The sequence below is a fragment of the Phascolarctos cinereus genome, unplaced genomic scaffold, assembly GCF_003287225.1.
Source record: "Phascolarctos cinereus isolate Bilbo 61053 unplaced genomic scaffold, phaCin_HiC Scaffold_2;HRSCAF=192, whole genome shotgun sequence".
Classification (NCBI taxonomy): domain Eukaryota; kingdom Metazoa; phylum Chordata; class Mammalia; order Diprotodontia; family Phascolarctidae; genus Phascolarctos; species Phascolarctos cinereus.
This window is the reverse complement of record NW_027555625.1, coordinates 70,974,320-70,994,126: the sequence shown is the minus strand read 5'-3', so window position 1 is coordinate 70,994,126 and position 19,807 is coordinate 70,974,320. Positions and strand designations below refer to the sequence as shown.

General features: G+C 37.1%; 1 protein-coding gene across 1 annotated transcript in view; it reads right to left on the bottom strand.

Moving 5' to 3' along the window:
• The window catches only part of CDH8 (cadherin 8), a 501,032-nt gene that overhangs the window by 464,830 nt on the left and 16,395 nt on the right, over positions 1–19,807 (bottom strand). Inside the window, exon 2 of the mRNA XM_078149450.1 lies at positions 18,073–18,523. Coding sequence (XP_078005576.1) covers positions 18,073–18,324 — 252 coding nt within the window. The 5' untranslated portion in view covers positions 18,325–18,523. The remainder of the gene's footprint in view (positions 1–18,072; positions 18,524–19,807) is intronic.

Below are 19,807 nucleotides of genomic sequence, written 5' to 3'. Positions count from 1 at the left end.
TTCTTTTTTTTCCCTTCCCATCCCCCTACCCCAGAAATGGCTACCTTTAGACACACACGCACCACACACACACACACACACACACACATTTTATATATTATATATGTAATTATATATGTAAATTCATTCTATACCTACTTCTACATTACAGAGTGTGTGGCAAAACTCCTTGAGACTTGTTAATTAGGGCCTCAGAGAAGTTTAAACTGTGCCTTAGCCCATGCTCTGCCATTAATTCTCTATACTGTATCTATGAAAATGTTGAAGACCTGTGTTCAAATTTTACATGTCATACTTACTAGCTATGTGACTATGGTCAAATTTCTGAATCACTCTGATCCTCAAACCACTCACTAAAACTTCCTTATTCAATGTCTGGCACAAGTAAACACTGAAGAAATGCTTGTGGACTTGACAGACGGTTGTGAAGTCTTCTAAGTGTGTAGAGGGAGCTATCACACCTGATAAATCCCAGATCCTTGGCATATTGGTGTGACATATTGATACTTGACCTACCTAGCTGACAGGAACAACCATGTGTTTGATAAATGGTATGGTGGAAAGATACTGAACAGGAAATGGGAAGCCTGGGTCACTGGTCCCATCTGCTTTTGGACTCAAATTCTGTGAACTTGGGCTCATTCCTTCCCTCTTTCAGTCTAAGTAACCTCAGTTGTAAGACTAAGGGACTGGACCAGGTGATTTCTATTATCTCTTCCAACTCTCAAATTCTGTGCTTCTCCTTGACTTACCTAATTCATGCAGCTGGTAAAACAGTAGAGAGAACCCTGGGCCTAGAGTCAGGAAATCTTGAGTTCAAATCCAGCCTCAGCCACTTACTACTTATATGACCCTGGGCAAGTCACTTAACCTCTGTCTGCCTCATTTTCCTCAACTCTAAAATGGGAATAATAATAGTACTTTCCTCACAGGATTCTTGTGAAGATCAAAAGAGATAATATTTGAAAAGCACTTAGCATATGGTGTGGCACATTGTGGACAGTTAACAATTGTTTATTTCCTCCCTCTTTCCTTCATGAGATTATTGTAAAGACCAAAGTATTTTGCTAAGAAAAATTTGAGACTGCAGATGTAAAAGACCATGATTATTGTAACATATCCTTTCAGAAATAGATACAGTCTTTTGAATGCATTCCCAGTATCCTTGGAAGGGAAGGGGAATAGGTAGGAAATATATGTGTGTATATATAGGAAATATGTATATATATATATATATATATAAAATGATTTTAGTCACCACACTACCTGTCTTGCTTGACATTGAGATCACTGTAAATGAGTCTTTAAAAATCCAAAAGACAAAAATGGCCATGCACTCAGCCTAGAATTGCACTTTAATGAAACACCTTATTTATTTCTTCTTCCACTATTCCAAAAACTCCTCTGAGGTTTTTAGTGCTTTAGGAAAAGTCTATGGGTTTCAACGTGCTCTTTCCCCCATATAAGCTAATGTCATGGTAGATAAGTTTGAATGTTGGAATAACTTTATTTAACAAGACAATGTCAGACTATTCTGCTCAGATGTGACCTAAGATAAAATGTGCATGATTTAGTTTCTGGCTCCTGTCCAGTAAGAACGTCATTTTAAAAGCTGCTGTTCTCTCCCTGGAAAAGTTTAAGGGGGGAAAAATGAGGGGAAAAAAATCACCATCATGTTTGCAGGTTCCCTCAAATTGTTCTGACTCATACGCCTAGTGCTGCCAGCAGGAGTTATTCAACAAATGCTATATGCCAGGCCCTGAATTCTCCTTTTCAGAAAAACAGACCACTCATGATCAGAACTGCCATGAAATTATTCATTATATTTAGGCCAGGTTCCTAAAAAAAATCAGGCTGGGCCTAATAAGGATCTTAGAGAAAATTTCAAATGCTCTCTTTTGGTTTTGGGAAGGAGTGAGGAGAAGGGAAGCAGACCCCAAAATGAAAATTTTTTTTAACCTGGGACAATTTTTTTTTTGTGGAGGTTTGTATGAAGGACAGACTGACATCAAGGTACAATGATATTGGAAGACAGAGTTGTTCCTGCTGTCACAGGTGCACAGGTAGTGTCACAATTAAAACCTTATGGCCTTGAACATATGATTTCACTCTTCATTTTTTATGTCCTCCAGCTGCTACAGCTGCCCTACCCTGCGCCAGACCTCCTCTCCCATCATAGACCAAAAAGGATTATGCACAGGAGGTCTCAGCCATTCAACTCTGCACTCTCTGGGACTACTCTCTGAGTTTTCACTTTCCTTTCATTCCCATTCTACCACCCACCCCACCCTGTCCCAAGCCATTTTCTATTTCCCACACTGCAACTACCACTTTCCCTTTTCCAACTCTTGTTCTGAGAAATCTAATCAAATGAACACTGTCATGGCCTTCGGAAACTCAGTGGTAATAGATGGTCCTATTGTCCCATTCCCCATTTCTATAATTTCCTACATCTAGATACCGTTTCCTGGCTATTGCCCCCTTCATGAGTTCTTTTCTATTAGAATGTGAGATCCTTAAGGGCTCTCTTTTGAATTTATATCCTCAATGCTTAGTACAGTATACTGCACATGGTAAGCATTTAATAAATACTTTTTCATTCATTCATTCATTCATTCATTCACTCATTCATTCATTCATTCTTAGCCTCAGTTCCCTTATGTGTAAAAGGGAGGCAATAATATTTCTACTACTCATCTCACAGGAATGTTTAAGGATCAAATAAGATACTGTTTATAAAGTGCTATTTAAATTGTCAGGAGAAACTTCATTAGAGTTAGAGTCATCCAAAAGTGAAATGGGCTTTCCTAGGAGGAGTTCACCATCAAAGTGAATTCACCTTTTTTAAAAAACAAACAAAAACGTTTTTTAAAAAGGCAAAGCTGTGCAAGTTATCAAACCAAAAGGACTTCAAACTCCAAAGGGAAGAAATGAGAGAAATCAACAACATAAACTAAAGGATGAGAAAAAAATAAGAAATGCATTTGTACTTTCACTTACAAAAGTAATGGGGGGGGAGGATATAATTGAAAGAGAAGGAAAAACTCTTCTGTAAATATCACCTAAATAACAGTTCAAGTGGAAGTGTGATGTGTCCCACTTTGTGGTGTGGTAAGATCTGGACTTGTTCAATTCCACTGATTACTTATCCATGTAAATGATTTTCTCTGAGGTACTTCTAACCTCCTGTCCAGTGTTCCTACTACCAAAAGGATAACTAAGTTTCCTGTCAGCAGAGGGAAGCCTTATGTCAACCTGAAGCACTTTCTTTTTGGCAAATGGAATGATAGAATGGACTAGGTTAAGAATTCATTTTGGTTTTAGTAGGCAACAAGAAATTTGTAGAGCCATGGGATTTTTGGAGACACGCACCAGAGGGTATTGGAGATTACAAATGCTGAATTTCATCAACCTGAGTTACCCTTGACCAGGTTCCTTTCTAGGAGAAAGAATTGTTACTAAATTATTTAACCTTAAAAGAATTAGTTGAAGCAACTGTAGGAGAAGAAGTTGTTGTTTCTCTCTGGTCCTGTCTTTTGGTTTGGGCTTTTATTTTTCATTTTGCTCAGACCAAACTCAGGAAATTAAGGAACCTTCATCCTGCTCTTTCTTTGATCCTTTGATGAAATGGAATCAGGGCCTAGTTTAAGATGAAAACCATTCAGCTTTAATCAGCAATTTTGGTGACATCCATGGAGCAAGGTTTCATAGCAAAATATATCCCATAAAGTAGGGTGTTCACATACTCAGACTCCCATAAGGAAGGTTGTTCATATCACATCGGCAGGCTATGCATGCCATACAAGGTAAAATATCCATAGCTCATAAGGAGGGGACTTATGGTCCATAATTCAAAGTGCACATATCCCATAAGGCATACCACACATACCCTGTGAGGCATACATGGCATGAAAATCTATTAATGGTAGGTGGTACGTATGCCACCAAGCAGGGTGTTCTATACCATAAGGTACTGTGGTAATGCTCTATAAAATGGGGTATGCAAACTCCATATGGCAGGCTGTGCATAATCCAGGAGATGGGATATGAATGTCACAACTTCTGCCCAACCATATAACTTTGTCCTCTTAGGCCCAAATAAGACAAAGCAAAAGCAGTGGTTGCTAACAGAAGGTATTGTGAATTACACAAGCCTACATTCCTGCCTGGAAATAATGGAAAATAATACTTTCTTCCAAAACAGAAAAATTAGCAAGTTTCAGTATTTTTTATTTCACTTAACAGTGTTTTTCCTACCGTGATGTCCCACGTTTATTACACCAACAAGTGTGTGTATATAATATACACTTGGGCTTCATGACATGGTAACACAGAAAGAACAAAGACATATCTGTACTTTGGTTTCTACCATGCAGTTCCTCATCTTTCTTAGCTCTATTATCAGCTTCATTGTGAATTCTACTGTTGTCTCAGTGAAAGAACAGTGACATTTGATACACCACAGATTTCATAGCACATCTGCTGTGGAGTTGCAAATGCAGACCAAGGAGGCTGGGAATGCTCAGTGGCATATATCACGTAAAAGTTCCCTCTGACTAATCAAGTCTATGGGGACAGTCAGCAGTGTCACACAACACATCACTCCATAGCTGAATGAGATCATCAGTTACCCCCAAAGAGCTGCTGCCATCCCTTCCATCCTGCGGTACCCAAGGCTTACAAAAGAGCAGAAATATGGGCTTTTGTGTTAGCTCTGCTTTCCTTTCTCATAGTCATACCCTGGCAAGCACAGAATCACTCAAACCCTCTATGATTCAAGTATTTGATGTAGTATTAATTCACCATAAGTGAGGGTAGCCAAAGAGGAGTCCAGAGCACATTCAGAAAAATCTCAGTTCTGTTGGTCCTTTCTAGAAATAATAATCATTATTATAATAATTAGCATTTAGTTACTGCTTTAAGCTTTACCAAGCACTTTACAAATATTGTTTCATTGATTCCTTACAACAAATTTGGGATATAGGCGCTATTATGATTTCCATTTTGTAGATGAGAAAATAAAGGCAAACAGCCCTTGAGTTTTCTCCAAGGTCACACAGCTATAAGTGTCTGAGGCTGGATTTTGAACTCAAGTGTTCCTGACTTGAGGCCCAGGGCTCTATCCATTGTGCCATCTAACAAGAAACCCCCTTCAGAATCATACACAAGTGCTACCTTACCCTGGACCATGCCCTTGACCTTCCTTCATTTGCATAACCTTCCCATAATCCTCTTTTACTGTGCCCTACCTCTTTGAACTTAAATTCCCTCCCCCCAAAAAAAATCCAAACAATTTGAAAATTTCTCACCTGCTCCTCCAGCATTCTGAACTTGGTTGGTTTTTCTCCCCTCTTTTACATTCTCTCCCTCATCCCAGGCCTTACTTGTACATTTACTGTCCCTTACTAGGCATACTAAAGTTCAAACTTCTCAGCAAACATCCAATTAGCATATACTATTTAGCTCATGCATTTGGCATGCTTTTCACTGAATATCTCCTGTGGGTCCCTTGGGTCCAATTCTATTTCAATACTTCAAAAAATGATCACCACTGACCCTGCTACGTGGCAATATAGGAATCAAAAGAAAGAAATCACAGGATATAGAGGCCAGGGGGAGGGAAATGCATCTTTTCAAGCAAGCTGGGGTTTTTTTAATTTATTTATAAAAAATCAATTTAGGTCTTTACAGCACAGGAGTAGGAATTCATCACAAGCTAATGCTTTTCTTTTCTTTTCTATCCAGGGTGAAAGTATGAAAGGAAATCCTACAGGTATTAGAATTAGTGATTAGGAAACTTAATATGAAGAAATACTACCCCTTCAAATCTTAATGGGTTTTCTGAGCCCTACATAAAGTCATATGATTTTGAGTTGGAAGAAATCTAAGAACGTGGAATTCTAAGGGCATTAGAGATCATCTAGCCCAGTGATGTGAAACATGCAACCTGTGCAACATTCCTCAGTATTGTCTGAACCAGATTAAAATGAATTGGGAAATATTCGACAAAATAAATAAAAATACAATTGAACATAAACAATGTTAACTTTTGACTTTCTAAGTCAACATGTGGCCTACAGTGATGCTTACATATGGTTAAGGACCCCAATTCTATTTGAGTTTGACAACACTGATCTCATCCAACCTATTCATTCTGTATCAATGAAAACTAAAGAGCACCGTTGGAGATGTTTAAATGTCGATACAATGAACTCTTGCCCACTGCTGAACATCATAGATCAACTTATTGCAAGAAGCAGATTTGCCAAACATTCTACAAAAAACTAATTTTTATAATCAAAAAAGCATGGAATCCCAGAGGCAGAAAGGACCCCCAAAACCATCTAGGCCAACCCATAGATGGACAGGAATTTTCTCTATAGCATCCTTATAGATAAGCATTCAGCCTCCTCCACTTTTATTCATCCAGTAATGAGAAACTCATTACCAATTAAAGCCAAACTTTCCAATTTTTGACAACTCTCATAGTTAAAGATTTTTTTTCCTACACCCAGCAGAAATCTGCTAGTCAGCAGCTCCCAGCCATTCAGGACTAATTCTTTCATACAATAGTTCTTCAGATATTTGAAGACAGCAATCTTTAAACTTCTCTTTTCCAGACTAAACATCCCCAGTTCATTCAATAGATGGTGGATGGCATAGTGTCCCTCCTCATCTCTGCCTCCAAAGTTCCCTGGCTTCCTTCATTTCTCAGTTAAAATTCCACCTTTCACAAGAAGCCTTTCTTGATCACCCTTAATGTTACTTCCTTTCCTGTATTTATTATCTCCACTTTAGCCTGTACATAACTTGTTTGAACATAGCTTGCTCCTGTATGTCTCCCCTATTAAACCCTAGGCTCCTTGAGATCAAGGGATGTCATTTACCTTTCTTTGTATTTCTAGCACTTAGCACAGTGCCTGGCACATAGTAGGACCTTCATGAATTTTGGCTAATAAAAGTCAGATCAGTTTCGTCTAACTCTAGGATATTCTTTATCCTGCCCTCTGGGTATGCTCTAGCATGTGAATTTTCCCCAGAAATCTTCCTCTCATCCTCTTCTTCTTCTTCTTCTTTTTCCACATAAGTCCTAGATATATGCTGTCTAGGCAAATATCCTTTCTTGTGAAATCTAAACTTTCAATGTCTTATACTATAGTATATATATATGAGAAAATATATATGCCTGTGTATATATATATATATATATAATATAATACATATATATATATACATATATATAAAATATAGAATGTATGTCTAAGTAATAGTCACCTATTTTTTATAGATCATCATAAGGTTCTTCTATGCCAAAATTCAACCTTTCTGTCATTAGGACCCATAAAACATATTCCTTGTTTCCCTTGTATGATGACATCAAGCTTCTGCCAATTTTTATATGCATTTCACTCTATAATGACATGTCATATTTTTACAAATGCTACTAAATTGCAGCATTTCTTTCTTTCTGGGCAATTCTATTATAAAGCCTGTTGAAAGGCATTTGCGACATCTTAATTTGTTGATTAATAAGACTAGCTCTTCCAAGTCTTGTGAAAATTCATTTAAAATACTAAATAAGATTTTTAGAAAGAAAATTTTATTTACTGGATATTTTTCCATTAGTGTCCATCACATTCAAAAAATCAGTAATGCAGTCTCTACATTTTTTTATGGTCTAATCATTGTTAATTGAAGAATATATTAAAATGTAAACTCAAAAAGTCATAAAAAAGTAAAAGTAGGTTCAAATCAGAGGACCTGGATTCAAATTCCATTGTGCCACTTACTCTCTGTGTGATCTTTGGTCAAGTAACTTAACTTCCTTGTGTTCAGGACATCTATAAATGAAGGGGGTAGACTAGACGATTCCCAAGGTCTATTCCATGTCAAAATGTTAAGATTGGACAATAAAAGCTGGCATTGACCTATTATTTAGCATTTACAAAGCACTTTTGGGATTTATTGTCTCATTTGGTCTGCCTGATCACCCTATAAGGTAGGCAGACAAATTTTGTTGTTCAGTAGTATCTATTTCTTTGTTACTCCATTTGGGCTTTTCTTGGCAAAGATACTGGAGTAGTTTGCCATTTCCTTTTTCACATGAGGAACCAAGGCAGAGTTAAGTGACTTAAGTAAGTATCTGAGGCCAGATTTTAACTCAGAAAGATGAGTCTTCCTGATTCCACCACACCAGCTAGCTTCCCAGTACAAATGCTATTTTTTTTATTTAGCAGATGAGCAAATTTAAGCATATAAAGATAAAATGACTCACTCAGGGCCTGCAGACAAGGATGGGGCAAAGTTCACTCTTTCCCTAAGATGATTTATTATTATTTTTATTATTATTATTATTATTATTATATTTGTTTAACATTGGCTATCTGTATGCTATTTTTTTAACCTACTACAGAAAACATCATAAAAAGGATTCCTATTTGAGATAGAAATTGGATTAGATGACCTCTGAGTCATTTGTCAGATCTGAGATTCTTCAATGCATAGAAAAGTTCAGAATTTGAGAAATAATTCAAAATTGATTGAATGAATAAATTAAAAAGCATTTTAAGCATTTATTATGTGCCAAACACTGTGCTATGGCTGGGGAATACATATAGACAAATACAAACCTAGTGTCTAGGAGCAGCTAGGTAGTACAGTGGATAGAGCTCTGGCCTTGGAGTCAGGACCTCAGTTCAATCTGGCTTTAGGCACTTAACACTTGCTAGCTGTGCGGCCTTGGGCAAAGTCACTCAATCCTGATTGCCTCACAAAAAAATTTTAAAAAAGCAACCTAGTGTCCACTCTGAAGGCTCTCTCAGTTTTAAAAATTATATGAATCTGTAAGATTTACAAAGCACTTTTCTTATGAGACTGGCAGTTGGATAAGTTCAAATATTAGTATCATCCCTATTTTAACGATGCGAAAACTGAGGCTCAGAGAGAAATATGGTGACATATCTGGTAGGCATAGAAATTGTAATTCCAGTCCCTAACAGCTATAGAAACATAGGATGTAGAGCTGAAAGGAATCTTTGCAGACATGTCATCTAACCCTCTCAATATATAAAGACATTGAAGACGTAAGAAGCTAGGTTTCACAGGTAGGGGGTAACAGAACTGGTTTCTGCCCAAGCAGAACTGAGATCCAAATCCAAGTCCCCTTATTCCAACTCCAACATTCTTTCCACTGTCCTTAACTATCTCCTAGTTCAATATATTCATTTTACAAGTGAAGAGACTGAGACATTGAAAGGTGAAGTGATCTGTTCATCAGTTTCAGAGAGAGGGCTTAAACTAGGCCTTGAGTTACTGGATTCTACATTCAGTACTCTTTTCCCTATACTATGCTGCCTCTCAATCAGCATTATTACCCGGAGTTGGGACTTCAATTGTTTGTTTGTTTTATTACACTTTACTTTTTCAGAGTATAATTTCTTTTTATGGCCTGACCAATTTCCTTTGGGTTGGGGGCTCTTGGGTCTATGCTAATTTGTGTAACTGATACAATTCCATTGATTTTAATCAGCTTCAACACCAAGCAATCTCCAGTAGTATTAAGACTCTTGTTTTTTGGGTTTTTTTTTTCCTGTGGAACAGTCAGCCAGTGAGTGACTCACAGGTGTGAAGAGGCACATATTCTAGAGTCCTGAGTTTCAGGGAGGAGATGCTGACTTGCAATCCCTGAAAACAGGCTGGCTGGCTGGCGCACCAACACTGAGTAGGCAGGAGCTTCACTGAACCGAAAATGAATTGTACTCAAGACTGGGAATACAATTTTACTCCAACTATTTGGCCCAGTACACTTAACATGCAAACGGCCAGCAAAAATAATGGTATGTCAAGTATAATTTTCTCAGCAGCCACTGACACTGTATACCATAATACAGGGTAATTATTTGGTATTCCGTGTCCTTCATATAAAGCACCACCTAAATGATTTGCCAGTTAAAGCGAAGGAGGAAGGTTAGAAGGTCAAATTTAAAGAGAGAAAATGAGTCAGTGCCTTGGAGGGAGAGAATTATAAATAGATGTGGCATCACAAGTGAAGGAGCTGTATCCAAATAAGGAAAGATTGGGAAGGACCAGGTAGGAGGAAAATATAATGAGGAAAAGGAGGAGAGTGGTAGGATAATGAAAGAAAAGGGTTTAGAATAAGAGGGTTCTGAATGCCAAGGGTGCCCCATTCAGCTGTATCTGGAACTAGGTGGTGGGTAGAATCAGGGTTCATCTGAGACGGAAGCAACCTGAGAGGTAATGTAATCAAACTGTCTGCCTGAGGTATGAATCCTTTTATACCATCACTGGCAAGTAGTTCTCCAGTAGAACCCCTCCCCCTTCCAAATCCCAAAGCAGCCCATTCTGGGAAGCTCTAAGTACTAGCATATTTCCCCCTAAAGTGGATGTCTCCCTATAACTTGTACCCCATTACTCCTGGTTCTGACCATTAGGGTCAAATAAAACCAATCCACTTTCTCCTCCATGTGATAACCTTTCAGATGTGAAGAGACAAAGAATTCTTCCCCCCCACCACCACCTCCCAGCAAGTTCTTTCAATAGATTTTATTGTCTAAATGTCGTATGGAATTGGGGTGGATTAGAAAGAGATCTGGAACTTTTCCCCCTCTTGGCTCCATTAGTAAAATGTTGTTAGCCTTAAGAAGGTCATTTAAAAAAAAAGAAGAACTCTGCGTTTCATATATCTTGCACACATATTCATTCATATATGGAGAAAAATTTCATCAATTTATATTCCACAGCTTTTGAACTTGTGATAATTTGGATAAGTATTTAACATTTTTTTCTGACAAACTCTTCTTTCCAAGAAATTAAAATCAATAATATAAACAAAATTACAGGGGAGCCTTCAAAGCACTTGAGAGAACAAATTGTGTTCACACTTTTTTTTGGAAAGCCTCATTTCTATTTATAACAATTAATGAAGCCTCTTTAGAAAGCATCCCCATCTATCAATTAAGCCACAGTTAATAGGAAACATTCCTTTAACCTAGTTTTAGTTACCGTATATATTTGAAAATAATAAAATAATATTTCTAGTTTTCTATTACAAGAGATTAGGCTTGTTCTGCTTGGACCCAGAGGGCAGGACTAAAAAGCAGTTGAAGAAAGTTTCAGAGCAGTCAAATTCAGCTCAACATCAAAGTGGGAAAAAAATTCCTTGCAATTAAACCTGTCCAAAAGTGGTATGAGCTGCCTAATAAGAGAATGAGTTCCCCATAAGTGAAAACTTTGAGTAAAGACCAGACTGTCACGCACTGGGGAATGTTTGGGGCATGGACTATGTCTCAACAGGAGGTTGAACTAAATAACCTCTGAGATTTCTTCTAACTCTGACATTTCAAGATTAAAAAAAAAGTAGCAATTTAGATTGGGCTCTGCCACCAGTGAGTTTTAATTTAATTTAATTGAGCACTATATCTTGTGTTTCATTTTTGCATCTGGCATATACTAAGCACTTAATAAATGTGCTATTTTCAAAGATGCTTTATGAACAAAGATTCACATGACTAACTAGCGTGGTGCTTTTCATATTGCCTCCATATAAACAGTGTCCCCTAGACTTCCTTTTTTGCTGGCTTTTTATTCTTTTTTCTTTTATTTTTTGGTCTGAGAAATTCTTAATCTAACACTAAAAGGGAAAATAACCAAGTGATGGGGAGAAGAGAAGAACCTAACTGCTTTAGAGAATCTTTGATGGGGAATAGGAAGAGCAAGGTAAAAATACAATCCTCCAAGGCTTTTAGTTAGCTTACTGATGCTGAATGATACTGGTTACACAATACTAGTCACTGAGCTAGGCAAACATTGAAAAAAACAAAAACAAAAACACTTACATCAAGATCTTTGTGGTGGTCCTTGACCACAACAATGTGAAAGTAAAGGACATTCATGGAAGCAACACCGTGTTAAAAGAAGGAACTCTGGACTTGTAATCAGAAAATCAGGTTCAATTTTCTCTCAGTTACTAGCAGTATTACCTTGAAAAGTCACTCAACTGCTCTTGGCCTCATTTTCCTTTTCTGTCAAAGAAGGAAATAAGATTAAATGATGTCCAAGGTTTCTTCCCATTCTAAGTTTTTTTTTACTCTCTGTTCTATCACTCTATATTGTCTTCTAACACTCCATAAACTAAAAAGTCATCTAGCTCGAAAATCCTGTGTTCTAAAGTCTCGCACAGCACGAAGAGTTCATATTCCAAGTTTCTTGAGACCAATTAAACATAAAACCAAAAATTTTGATAAAGTCTTGACTTGAAACTCAACTTCCATCACTTTCTAGCTCTAATACCCCAGTAGTTTATGTGAGAACATTTTAAAGAACATACCTGCTTTGGTGGCATAAACAAATAAACAATGTTTCTCACCTTGGTCCTAGGGAGAGGCTCAGTGGTGAATCGGATTAAAGTTTTGAAAGCAGAACAGTATGCAAGAAAGGAGGGGGGAAAGCTATTACAGAAGGTAAAAGGACCCAAAAGCATATTGCTTCAAGTACTTAGCCTGCCTCTTATTCTGAAGCAGTAACCTGAAATGTATTTTTGACTTAGCTACAATTCAGTTCCACAAAGACTACAGTAGAACTGTGCAAGAGCAGTTTTCTTTGAGTAGAAAAAAAAAAAGAATTATTTGAAGTGCTTTTTGAAAGTTTTTTTTTCTCTCCAAGTTCAAGTTTAGAATCAATTTAACTCTCCTATAAAAAAAAGGTTAGGATGGGCCATGCTTTATAGGAATAATTCCCCCAAATTTCTAATTATTTTATTGTTATCAAATACTAATGAATAGATATGATAGCTCCCTTTCAAGGACATAGTTGAGGTTCCTAGGACAGGGCATCTGAGTTTTACTTAGCAAATCTGTGTTTCCAATGCCTCATTTGAGAAATAGAATAAGAAATAGCACTATACTTAGGCAAAGCATGGGGGTGAGGGGGGAGAGGAAGTCTATGATGCATGAATGGCAAACATGATTGGGGACCAATTGTCAGCATCATAGCATAGTGGATGCACTCCTTGACCTGGAGTCAAGAACGTATGGGTTCAAGTCCTGTCTCCCACAAATATATTATTGGCTGTGTGATCATGGATAGGTCATTTAAATTCTCTGTGCCTGTATTCTAATGTGTGAAACAAAGCTTCATTTACATTAGTATGCAAAATGCTAGAGGAATGCCAGATATCCTTCTTAATGTAGAAATGCTCTATCACGGGGAGAGATACAATGTTATGGGGAGGGTAATGTCAAAATTGCAAACGATGCTATCACCAAATATTACATCTGGAAAGAATCTTAAAACAGGGAGTGTAACATTTAGAAGTTGCCTTAGAGAATAGATTATGAGGACAAAGAATGTGACAGCTGAAAGGAGCCTTAAAGAACAACCTAATCCAATCCCTTCTTTTTACAGAGAAGGAAATATGCCTGCAAAGAGGTGACTTTGCCAGTATCGTGATGGATATTAGTAAGCACAAGCTAGAATTCAGGTCTGCTGAGTCCCAGGTCACTGGTTTTTTTTTTCCAAAGTCTCCAAAGAGCAATGCAATGATATAACCCAAATAAGGTCAAATGAGATGGCATTTAATAACAGTAACAGTTGGGCATTCTGGTGATTAGGGAGCAAAGAACCATTCATTTTTCATTTTGAGTTGCAGGGCTTCCTTCCTTCCTTCTTTCCTTCCTTCCTTCTTTCCTTCCTACTTTCTTTCTTTCTTTCTTTCTTTCTTTCTTTCTTTCTTTCTTTCTTTCTTTCTTTCTTTCTTTCTTTCTTTCTTTCTTTCTTTCTTTCTTTCTTTCTTCCTATAAAATACAAGGCTAAGAAATCCTGAGAAGCAGAAATTAGAAAATTGAAGATACTTCTACATTCTTCTAATAGTGAATAATTTTTAAATATTTACAATTTTACTTCTCACAAATATTCTAGGGTTGATTTCAACTAACTTTGTTTAATTCGCTATATCTAGTATTCATAGAAAACTTTCATACTCTATCAGAAAGAGATGTGTTTTGTTTTGTTTTTTCTTCATTTGCTGTTCTGTTACATTGTCGGTAGTCTATGTGTGATGTGTGTGTTTCTTCTACTATTTAAGCTAAGCTCAAGGTAGCAACTTATTTCTTTTTTATTATCTGTCATACCTAACAGTGTGTTTTGCACCCTAACTTTCTGTGGACCCAAAATAAGTCATTTTGTTACAATTTGCATAGATCTTGGTAATTGCATGTTAGAAAATTATTCCCAACCAGTTGTTATAGCTGGGATTGTGAACTGTGGAGGTCTCTGGAGAGCAATTTGGAATAATGCACAAGAAGTTAACAAGCAGTACATGCACTTTGACCTAGCTACAGCCCTGCTAGAGCTAAAAGATCCCAAAGAGATCAAAGAAAAAGAAAGAAAAAGCCCTTATAATGACTCCTTTTGTAGTGGCAAAAAACTGGAAACTAAAGGAATGCCTATCAATTGGGAAATGACTAGATAATTTGTGAAACATAATTACAATAGAATACTATTTTGCTGTAAGAAATGGGGTAAAAGATTATTTTAAAGAGACATGGACAAACATGTATGAACTGAAGCAGAACAATTGATACTATAACATTAATTTTATAAAAATGGACAATTTTGGTAGATTTAAGAAATTTAATCAGCTAAATGATCAACTCTGATTCAAAGGGATTGAAAAGAAAGAATGCTGCCTATCTCATGACAGAGAGGGTGTACTAATATGAAGAATAAGATACATATTTTTGGATGTGGCTAATGTGGAAGTATGTTTTGTTTAACTGTCCTCTTTCCCTCTCTTCCTCCTTCTCTTCCTCTCTCCTTCCTTCTTTCTTCCCCTCCTTCCTTCCTCCCTTCCTTTTTTCCTTCTTTTGTTCCTTCCTTTCTTCCCTTTTCCCCTTCCTTCCTTCTTTCTTCTTTCCTTCCTTGTTTTTCTTCCTTTCTTTTTTCTTTTTCTTTCTTTCTTCCTCCCTTCCTTCCTTTTACCTTTCCTTCCTTCCTCCCTTCCATCTTTCCTTCCTTCCTTCCTCCTTTCCTTCCTTCCTTCTTTTTCTTTCTTCCTTCCTTCCTTCCTTCCTTCCTTCTTTCCTTCCTTCCTTCCTTCCTTCCTTCCTTCCTTCCTTCCTTCCTTCCTTCCTTCCTTCCTTCCTTCCTTCCTTCCTTCTTTACCAGAAGATGTGAGGGAAAATGCTAGATTATTGAAAAAAATGACTTTTTTTTAGTCAATTGCGGTTAAGTGACTTGCCCAGGGTCACACAGCTAGAAAAAATGACTTTTAAAAAATTATTCTCTCCTCTCCACCACTGTCCTATATGTTCCTATTATCTGAAGGTCTGAGTCCTCAATGTGATTGGGAAAAAGCATGTCTTATTTCAAGATATGTCCCTATAGTCAAGGAAGAGGGAGATTTTCTGGCATTCAAAATGTGTACATCTTAAAAACATATATTAAAACTGCATCTTTTCAGTACAGAGGGTGTTGGAATTGGTATCAGAGGATCTGAGTTTGAATACTTATTGACACGTACTACCTGTGGGACCCCGGACAAATCAGTTAATCTCTTTGTACCTTAATTGCCAAGTCTGTTAAAGGAAACAGATGATCTCTAAGGTCCCTTGCATCTACAATTTTACAATCCTATTTCATTTTACCATCCCATCACTTGGTAGACATGACACCTACATATCTTGCCTCACCTTAGTTTTGACTCTGGTTGTCACTAAAGGTTGACTGAGTAAAATTTTAATTAGGATTGCATTATTAATCTAATTTAACAATTCCATATAAAATAGAGTTTGATAGTTTCATATTGGTTTGAGTTCCAACAATAATTCTATGTACAAATTATGCTGTCAGTTATTTCCTGGGACCTGGATTTGAGGTCCAATCTAGTGTGATGGAAAAGTATTTAGGATTAAGAGCCAGAAAATTTCAGTTTGAATACTGGCTCTGCTGTTTATTATTTGTGTGATGTGGGGCAAGTTCATTCACCTCTTTTAAACCTCATTTTTTTTTCATTTGTAAAATAAGATGGTTAGAGTAAGGATCTTTACTAAGACTTCTCCCAATTCCCAATCTTATGATCCTATGATCTCCCTTCACTCCCTTCACTATGACACCTGATTTAGGTCAAAAGAAAAAAATCAGGCCCTTTCTTGAAGTGCATTGCCTCTTTCAAATCCCTGGGGTAACAGAGGGGGGAAATGAACAAGATCCCACTAATATCCTTTTCAGCTCTTAACATTGTGTGATTCTAATATCCTCATCTAGTTGGAAGAGCTAATGAAACCCTCAAAGTGCACCAATCTCTGATGAGGATGCTGAAGCCCTTTAAAATGCTACCCTTTTGAAGAAAGGATTTGGCAGAGTCACGTCTCGATTTTACTTATCAGAAAATAAGCCATGGCAAAGTACCTCCGATCATGGTGAGCATTCTATTTGTGAGCATTTGGACAGAGATTGAAGAACAGTGCGGAGCAGCTGCCTGGCATTTATGGCATCCAGCAGAGCTCCGTGTAATTTAGGCTAGCAGATAGCACGCTTCTACTGATCACTGCTCAAGCCCAGAAAATGCTGATTAAGAAAAACAATCCTAGCTAGGGGGGGAAAAAAAAAAGAAAAAGCCAGAAGAGATTCAAAAGGCTCTAAGATAACAACTATATGTTATCCCAGCAAATATACACACATACACACACACACGCACACACACACCACAAACATGTGAACAAAAAAAAAAACTTCAAACCACCGTAAATCCTAATATTTTCACTCATGCATGCACCCCACCATAAGGAAAATTAGTACCAAAATGTTGTGAATCTCACAATACGTAGTCACTAAACTCTATCTTTGCCATTACTTCTAATTACTTCTGAGAAACAGCAGAACCTCATTACTAACAAAACTGCAGAACTTAGAACTGAAAGAGATCTAGATGACCCGATACCCTCATTTTACGGTTAAGAAAGTGACTTCTTAAAAATGTGACAGGATGAGGGACCTGCGTAACTAAACTCATCCATTCTAGGTAGCTGCTAACAAATGAACAGAAATACAAACCTTAGGCAAGGAATAACCCAGGGAAAAGATAAAATGTGAGCTTCTCTAGGTCAGGAACCATATTTTGTTTTTGTCTGTCCTTTCTGCCCGAGACAGTACTGGGCACATAGTAGGCACAAAATGCCTCCTGAATGAACTTGGATTGAAAACAAATGTGTCAAACTGTATATCAATAGAGAGGGGGGATAAACCACATTGAGGTTTAAATCTGGATCTGACACTTGCTAGCTGTGTTTAGACCACTTAATCCTGAGCCTCAAATGCTTTCATTTATAAAAGGTATATAACACTTGTACTACCAACTACCCTGGATTGTTGTGGGAAAAACCCTGACAACTGCAAAGTACTATATAAACGGGAGTTTACTAATATGATTATTATTGCCTTTTTTGTTATTACCATTAATACAGCTAATAAAATACAACTCAGAGAAATAAATAGTATTTTAAAGGTATTGTGTAATTTAAATACTATAAAGCTGAATGCAAAGTTATTTCTACTTAAAATTGCTAGGAAATCATGCCATGTATGTGAACTTTCCTCTATGTAATCTATAATTAATAGTAATTATTATTATTATCATTATCATAATTTAAGATCAAATCTCCCTTTCTCACTGAAACTAAAAGTTTCTAGTTTCACTGATTCCAAGTTCCAAGCTCACTAATGCTTGGAGATTTGACTTACTCCATTTCTACCTGGACTAGTTAGCTCCCTTTCTTTGGTAGCCTGGTGCCACTCTTAATGAGGGAATCTGATCAGCTGAGCCCACTGACATCCAGAAGTTCCAAGCTGAAGAGATCCACCAGCCTCAGAATTCCTGGTAATGGGGATTATAGGCACATACCACCCCACCTGAATTGATCTATGATTATTAAAGAGATATTAAAATGATCCTTTTACAGAAGTAATCCATTAAGAAAAAAAAAATCTTGATTTTGTGTCAATGAGTTAAATACTATGGATTGACCATTAAGCTATTATCTTAAAAAGCAAGCTTACCCGGCCAACTAGTATTGGTTCAGGTCCAGAAAATTCTTCCAGGACAAACATTTGATTCCAAACCCAGCCTCTCTTGGAGCGGTTCAAAACTCGCTGTTCTTCACTCAACACATTTAGTCCCAAACCGGATCCATTTGGTAAAACCTGAGATGGGGCCATTGGAGCCATATAAATATATGGGAGAACAGTAATCCACAAGATTATTAATGGGGTCCAGAGATCCAAAAGCATTTCTGCTAGGCGTTCTGGCATTGTATCCCCAGTTAAGCAAATCACCACAGAAATGAAACAGTTATTTTGCCTGCCTCCAGCCTTTGGCCATCCAATTCATCATGTGGTACCAAACATTCATTTACAGTTCCACCAGGTGTTTATGGCACAGGAAACATGAATAAAAACCACTCAGAGTAGAAGACCACAATCCATCAGATTTCCTGGTCATTGAAGACTCCTGCCAAAATAAGGAAAACACCAGCTAAAAATACATAGAAACAGTTCACAAGAAGTCACTTACATTCAAAATTGCTTAACCAAAAATTTTTAACTGGTCAGTTTAGGTGCTTCCCAGTTTCTTCAGGTAAAAGTAGTGTTTAGTGAATGTATGTTAGCATCATATTACTGACATTTAAAGCATTCACTTTCCACAATGACTTATCATCTTATCATTTGGAAGGGATCAAACTTCATCCTAATTAAACCAGAATCCCTTTAAAAACTGCTGACAAGTAGAAGCAATGGGTTTTTCCTCAATAGAGATCTTGAGGTCAATCCTGAATGACCACTTGTTGGGGGGTATAATAAAAGGGATTATATATCAATCAACAAGCATTTATTAACCATCTGCTTATATGTCAGGCACTAGGGATACACATTTTAAAAAACAGACAGCTTACATGGTCAGGCAGAGATTGGATTAGATGACCACTAAAGTTTTTTTATAACTCCAAAATTCTGATATTCTGGTCATGAAGGCTCGGCTTAAAGACCACCAGTGACATAGAAATAACTCTCCATAGATTAAGACAGTCAATTGTTAGGCAGTTCTAATTATTTTTTTCCCTTTATATTGAACTAAAATTTTCCTCCCTGTAGCCTCTCCCCATGCTCATAGTTTTATTCTCTGGGTCCAAGTCAAGTCCAATCTTTCTTTTTCATGAACTGCTTATTAACAAGAACTATAACAGGGAATCATTTTCTTTCCACATTTTTTTAAAGGGAAGACAAATCAATTCAAGGTTTTGAAATGCAAACCTCCATGGATGTTAATGAAATCATTGTAGCCTTATTTCTTCATAAGAATGCAAACATTTTTTCCCAATTTTCACGGGAACAATTAGTAACCAATAGGAAACCAGACAAAGAGATTGGCTGTGTCAGAGCAAAAGAAAAGTAGTCTCTGATTTAAAGAAAAAAGGAGGGGGGGAACTCCAGACATTGCAGTCTTCTGCTGTTTTACACACACACACACACACACACACACACACACACACACACACACACACACACAGACATTTTAAAAGTTGTTCCAATTCAGTCTATAAAATGTGATTCTCCACCATGATACTAATAGTGACTGAATAAAATTAGAAAGCTCCCAGAAGAAATTCTATAGTGTCCAGTTTGTACATAGAGATAATCAAGGTCATGCCAGAGCTCCCAAACTAAATGCACAGTTGAGCAGGAGATTTAAATTATGGGAGGAAAAAAAAACCTCTCCTTTGGGAATAAAATGTGT